The following is a 7,500-nucleotide window of genomic DNA, read 5'->3' as shown; positions in this document are numbered from 1 at the left end:
AACCCAGATACAGAACAATGTCGCTGTGAGTGAATTGGGGCGTCACAGTCTGCTAAAAGCCACAATGGTTATTTCAATTAATAACAGCTATTCTTTCTTGAAGAATGGGCTGTAAATGCTTTATGAGCTTAGTACAACTCTTACCCTATCATAACCCCTATCTCATACTAATATTCAAATTGTGTTTCTATCATGTACTTTTTTTGTGTGCTGTTGTTGCATTATTATTTCAGGTTCAAACATAAAACATATCAGAAGCCCTGGCCTAACCAATAGGCCTTTTCTTAAAATAAACATTGGCATTTTCTATCATCCTGCATATACACTTATACGCAGTCTGAGCATGTCCTATTATGTCAGGGAAACTGCTTCGAGATTGTTAAAAGGGGTTTACCCCAATCCAGATCGAACCCTCCATACTGTAGCCGACTGATGAATTGACAACTTCATTTTCATTCTCCCGGAGATGTGTAGCATTTTTTACAGGCGTTTCGCTCTACTTCCTTTGGATCCCAGTGTCGCTCAACAGAATGCGCGGCGCTAATTATATTTACACAGGTTGGAGGCCCGGGGTTTCACGAGGTCGCCCGATAAACACACCTGTCAGCCCACAGAAAACTAGCAACCCAGTGCTCGAGACTTTATGGAGTTTGTCCATTTTGGTAGGACTAAACCGGATGTTAAATCAACAAACAAGCATTGGACGCAAAAATAAACTGGACAAGTCTTGACGCAATCCACAGACTGGTGCCCCATACACATCGTGACGTTTTTCATTATGCCAAACGTCATGTTCACGACATTTTACCACGCTACTGAATTGACACGTGTAGTGTTTGTAACACAAGATGGAGGAGATCCTGTCGCTCGTCAAAGATCGCATTTATTTTGGGAGATTGCTAAATATGACCTTTTCATTCAAGACATGATAAATAGATTGTTTCAGGTGATAATAAAACATGTTTTGTTTAATTACTTTTTCCTCAACTTGTTTCTCTAACTTTATAGCAAGTCAAGCTAGGTTGCGCTGCAGAGCAGCTGGCTAGCTAAAAGCTAGGTTGAAAATATCACTAGCTAGCGACTTCTACCTAATAATTAGCATTAAAAAAACAAATACCATCACAACAATAAACTAAAACAGGAGGCACTACTATTCAAATAGTACTCACTTATAGGAATGGATAATTGTTTACAAGTTGCTAGCTATCACATAAAGTATGTGGAATCCGTCTCAATGGAGCCTTCAAACGCAAGTGGGCCGTTGTGATTCCACTGTTGTGGACATCCGTAACTGAGTGCTTATGTGTATTGTGAACAAGGCTTGACTGGACATGCTTGCAGTGGACCTCGGAATTTTCCATCTCTTTGCTCACTTGTCTCATACGAAAGGCATTCTAGGCTAGGCGTGCTGTTGGGGCCAGGGTCAGGGTCATAGTCAGTAGTTTAGGGCTCTATTCGATCCGTATCGCGGAAATGCACCGTTACAGCGTGATTGAAAATTAAAAGCAATGTTCCCGCCTTCGCAGAGATTGTATTCAAGGTAAACGCTGCAGATGTAGGCTTAATAGGAAATTACCTTTACATTTGTAGCTCGCTATCTGTAACGCTTCAGGGATACAGATTGACCAGAGCCCTTAGAGGTTTACTTCATTACTTTATTTTTAAGTTCAGTACAGAAAACACTGGTTGATAGAATTTGAATGTCCATCAAGTTATCATTTCTCTTTGTCCAATAGTGACAATTTATTCCACTCTTATAAATTATTAGCTGATTTCCCCTTATATTTAATGACCGAGATCATGAGTAAGTAGACATATTTTCTAGCCTAGCCTACTTCATCAAAGTAAAAGGCTGGAGTAGGCCTTCTGCACTATTGTGTAATGTGTATATCAAAAAAACGATATTTATGCTTTGCAATACTGTGTATTAAAGTAGGCCAACCATGTATGTAAAAATGTATGTAAATTGTATATGTAAGAAAATACCTGTAAAAACAAAAATGTAAAATAAAGTTATGTTCCCCAAAGAGGATGGGCAAATAAAACATCAATTTTTTTAATGATCGCAGACTAAAAGTCCCAGGAAAAGGCTTGATTGTGTGTGTGATTGACATTTTCTGAATTTCTACATATTTTTCCTACCGTGATCTACAAAGCGTCACTGTCCTGTAGTTGAAAGATTGTTCCATGTTCGGTTGCTCCCCAGTCCCCACCACTCAATGCCTATCCAATAGTTTCCAATAGAGGGAGGTAGTGGTCAACGAGCATTAAAGTCATTAATTATAGTCTACCTCCAAGATCAGTAGATAATCAAGCACATTACTTGTTTAATCAAATACATTACATGAATTGTGACATTAGATGAATGGCTGTTGTTGTGATGAATGGTGCTCAATATAAGTTGAGTAAACAACCATAGAAACGAACACAGTTATTTATTTCACAGTCCATAGTGTAAAGCACTTATTTACATCCCCAGTCAAGTAAAACAGGTGTACAGTAGGCTAGAGAGCAAAGGGGAGTAAAGACAACACCTGCCCTGTCTATGTAACATGGGGTGGAGGGTGGAGGGGGGGCCATGGGGGGGATTGGTGTAAGGTGGTGGTTAAAGAAAGGGTGTAACCCTGAAGGAGGTGGTGGGAATGGATCCACAGGTGACACACACACCTGTGGGAGGGATGACACTCCCATACTCCCATTTAGGGTCCTCTGAGAAACCTCACTGCCATCCCCCGTAAGTCTCCCCCACCCAAATGGACTTCCCATATTGCTGTGTGTTCCTGCGTAACTGTTTCCTATGAGGGTCATTAGCAGCACTAAAAGTACACGTGCAGGAGAACAGAGGGAGTGTGTGCACTGGGTATACTCCTTCTGGCTCTGTTTACTACGTCTCTGACTAAACCATACGTAGTATCATGGATTACATGATGACATTGAGAGTCATTTACAGTGACAGTGTCAGTGAGGCCTTAAGCTGGTCCCAGTGAATAGAGCCAGATAAGTGGGAACAGAATGTGGAGTCACCTGAGTACATCATTTAACCATAAGGGAAATGGCTAAAGCAAATGCTGCTATGTGTGTGCAGGGGGAAAGCTAAAGGTCTCTACAGTGGGCCTGGACACCACAGCTGCAGATTCAATGTCACCAACAGGGCTTCGGGAACCATTACAAATACACACAGGTCGGTTGGATTCATTCCATCTTCGTTTCAAACTCCTAACCAACATAGAGGAATACAGTCAGCATGGGGGGAATAATCTAGAAAACATACTGCCTAATTTCATTGTGTTAGGAATTCCCTGATTTGCCATCAAGCACAAATCCATTCCCCAGTCCAACCCGGCTTTACAGTTTCACCTCAATACTCACAAGCACTAGAAAAACAATATACAGGTATCTTCATAATAAGTAGTAAGACTATCAAAATGGTCCATTTGATGACATTATACATTATTGATTAAAGATAAACAACTAGCAACGATAAATAAAAAAAAGTTGAATAAATCATTCATAAAAAAGGAATGTTAATACATCAAAATAACAACAAATAACCAAAATTATCAATTCAAAATAATAAATAAATTAACAAATTGACGAATAAATACATAAATTAATTTAAATAAATACAATGATTAAATTCATTGGGATAAATTAACTTACTGAAATGTGGGTGTCACACAGTCTAATTTACATCATCAAGTCCCTTGTAACAGTGTCTAATGAACAACAGCAAAAGGTTTCAAATGAACACTTCAGTATCATACTCCATACATTCTGGGGTTTTTTTATTACCAAGGTTAATTCAGTCCCATGCCAGCCTGCTTCTCTCCCCTGTGACAAGCACCATCCCCATGGGCTTGAGTCTGGCCCCGGTCCCCCATTCACTGTAAAACAACGGGCAACTCCAGAGAAACACTGGCCCTCAATTACCAATCCACAACACATTCAAATATTAAAAGCTGTGAGGGACGCGGATGGCTGCAGAGAGAGGTGCACGACCTGGTGAGAAGTCTGCAGATGTCACTCAGCCCCTGATGTGATGCTGCCATTGACACGGACAGAGAAGGGGGCGTAAATACCCCCCCCCCCCCCCCCCCCCTAGTACTTGGGTCGCTCCATCCTGAGTTAATCCCACTTTATCCAGGAGAGCCGGGCTGTCAGATCTAGAGTGAGACGGGACAAAAGCAGGGCAACATGGGGCTTTAGATACATCTTTAGATACATTTGAATGATTATTTAATAAGTCGCAGGTCCGGGCTGAGCAAAGGGGTACAGTCACTCCTCAATGCCCCCTCCATATGGCTGGAGTGGAGCCCCACAGAATTGGTTAACTAAGGTACACAGCCAACCATTGAGTGCAGCGAGAATACTTGTGCTCTGGCAAAGGGGAGCCTTTGAGCACCCACACCAAAGAGAGAGACAGCTGGGAATAAAACACACAACAAACATAAACAAAGCAAGCTGTTTAAGTGACACAAACTCAATTAAGAGCCAATGAGCTTTGGAGTTTGCTGTCGGCTATTAGCATATGCTGCCCTTCTCCATGTGCTAATTTAATTATAAACACTTGGTAGGATACCTCATCCTTCCTTGGGTCTATCCTGTCTGCTGTCTGCAATTTTTGTGAATGGGGTTTGGTAATGTCCCACACCCAACCGTAAGTCATAAAACATATGGGCCATGCATATACAGTTTTGGTTTACAAACTAGAATTCCAATGGAAAAATATAGATTTACCGTAATGCCATAAAAGTTTGTATTGTCACGTGCACTAGTACAGTGAAATGCCTTTCTTGCTCTTTCCCAACAACGCAACAATACTATAAAAAATAAATTATTAACAAGTAAAGTAGAATAAAAACACACGAGAAATAGAAATAAGACGAACACGAGAAAAGACAGCCAAAGGTGAGTTGAATTTCCAATGTGTTCTTACTCTGCGTTCAACCATCTAAAAGCACAACCAAATTCCAAAGGAGAAAAAAAATGGCGGATTTTTGGTTTAGTTGTCACCCAAATGCCTATCACTGCGCTTACAACCATTTAAAAGCACAGCAAAGTTAAACTGGGAACACAATGTCCGATATGTTGTGCAGAACCATATTACCTGGATTGCGCAGATTATTACAGCAATTGTGAAGATCTCCACAGACCTGCGACGAGCCAACAACCTACGCATTCTATCTTGAACATGCATGATTACATAAGAAGACATGTATAGTTACAGTAACCTCAAAATGTGCTATCTACGCAGAAGAAAAATCTCCTTCAAATGTTGATATTTGGTTGCATTGACAACCAAAACACAATTAAATATCACTAAATAGCATAACATTTTAAATCAACCAGTGCTTTGAATCCCTAGGCATATGTATTGTCTATTTTTTGTTGAATCCTGGATTAAATGTAATCAATAGCTGTTGATGACTTTGCAAAAGCTATACCGGCCTAAATAGTATAATTGATGACATTTGACATAAAGTATGATAACATACCATTTGCTCTGTATAACCTACCCTTTGGAATGACTTCCATTGTAACAGTGACTATATTTCGTTTTTAAGTGGATATCTCTCAAATAGCACATTGGTAATAATAGTCAGTGACAAATATCATAGCTGGGCTTGGTTAAAACTCTGGATGGGAGACCAAAGGGTAGCTGCAGATAGATCAATTCTCCAGTAGGAGGTGCTGCCCAGCCCATTTTTGCCTGATCGTGGATATAATGTTGAAGATCTAACATTGTTTTAAAAGTACAAATTCAACATATTTTACATGAGGTTCGGCTATGTTGAAATTTGGTTACCAAAATTACAAAATCCTGGGGTTGAAATGTCACCCTTTAAAACAATAGTTTATGTTGATGACTTTTTTTCAAATCCAATGTATTTTCCACATTTTCCAAGTCACAATAAATTGACAAATGACATTGAAACAAGATGGATTCAACCAGTTTGTGCCCAGTGGGATAACACATTCTCAGTTATCCTGCTGACTATTTCTACATGCAAGTGCATATAATTACGACCATGTGGGATATTGGGCCAGACATAGCCTATTGCAGGAGCTTTTGCCCCAGTTTTTATGTAGCTTTTCAATCTTTGAATGGAACAGATTCAAAAGCTTATCTTTCAAGCAAAGAATCGTATTGTTTATACGTGTAATCTCATTGCATAATCTAACATGGTTCTGACAACATATACTTTTTCAGTAATTAGGCTATTTGTATTTTCTGCTCACCGCTTGTGTTCCATATTGCATTGGTTTGATTCTTGTAACCATTCTTCATGCATTCATCCAAATATGACTTGGGGTCGCAGCCGGATATCAATATTTCTCTCAGGAGGGCAATGTAGGCAATGGCGAGTCTCAGGGTATCAATCTTGGACAGGCGCTTTTCGTAAGGAAAGGTGGGCACGTGGCAGCGCAGCTCTTCGAACGCCGAATTGATACTCAGCATCCTCTTCCTCTCCCGGATATTAGCGGCGTGTCGCTGGATCTTGAACGGGTGATGGGGCACAAACCGCAGCGGCCTGCGCTTGCTCATCTCATGGGTCTCGTCCGCGGAGGAGCTGTCCACTTCAGCACCGGCGCCAAGGCTGGGAGACTGCGAGTCCAGGTCTGTGAAGGTCAGTTGCGCGTCCGGGAACATGGACTGGCCACCGAACGAGGACCATGGCGAAAGCTGGCCGGTGACCGTGGTGCAGTCAAAGAGTAGACTGTCCAACTGGGCCTGGAACTGGAAGTTAAGGTCCATCTGGCCACAGAAATCAAAGTCTGTAGTGCCATCCTGATCCAAGTCAAATAATACATCTTCCATTTTAAAGTCTTATTGTTCAATTCAATAAGCTGTTTTTACCCGACAGGAGAAAACGTGTAGCCTGCTGCACGAAATCAGTGCCTAGTTTAGAAGTCCCTAGTTCAAAATAAAGTGCTTGTGAGGACCGTTTGATTGTGCGCTACACGTCACTTGTAATCTCTGGACTGTGTGACACGCGCAGCGCACATCCCGAGCATTAAATAGTTCCTGGGCTCCCATGTCTGGCCGCGGGGTGCTCGCAGCAGGGGGCGCGCGTATATTCTAAAGGCTTGAAAAGGACCTAATTAGGACACATGCCCCCCCCCCCCCCCTAATAGATCACTCATTGCCTTTTAAAAAGCGGAGCTAGATACAAAGGAATCAGTTGATCTTCAAATTACCGACGGAAGAAAAACACGTGTCCAATTATAAACTTTACTCAAGTTGTTCCCTATACAGCGAGCAAAGAGTAGCCTCATATTTACAAAGAAAACGACGTAGACTATTTGCCATTCGTTCCTTGAGAGGCCTCATGCCCAGTTTTGCCCCGCGTCTAGCACTTGGTCAACCGGGTGGCATCTGAATAGAATAGCTTTATAATTAGATCTCAGTTCGTGCCACACAATACTGTCAGAAACATATGATAGCACTCTCAATTATCCAGCGACACAGCCCCCAATTTAAGACTTCGTTGATAGGCC

General features: G+C 41.4%; 1 protein-coding gene across 1 annotated transcript; it reads right to left on the bottom strand.

Moving 5' to 3' along the window:
• Positions 1-1,634: 1,634 nt before the first annotated feature.
• LOC129816398 (transcription factor 21-like) lies at positions 1,635-7,097 on the bottom strand. The gene is made up of 2 exons (XM_055870837.1): positions 6,241-7,097; positions 1,635-4,163 (listed from the first exon to the last, which is right to left on the bottom strand). Exons 1-2 carry the CDS (start codon positions 6,818-6,820, stop codon positions 4,126-4,128), a joined length of 618 nt encoding a protein of 205 aa, XP_055726812.1. The 5' UTR covers positions 6,821-7,097; the 3' UTR covers positions 1,635-4,125.
• Positions 7,098-7,500: the final 403 nt, after the last annotated feature.

This window comes from Salvelinus fontinalis, chromosome 19 (assembly GCF_029448725.1).
Source record: "Salvelinus fontinalis isolate EN_2023a chromosome 19, ASM2944872v1, whole genome shotgun sequence".
Lineage (NCBI taxonomy): Eukaryota > Metazoa > Chordata > Actinopteri > Salmoniformes > Salmonidae > Salvelinus > Salvelinus fontinalis.
This window is presented reverse-complemented; position numbering and strand designations above follow the sequence as displayed.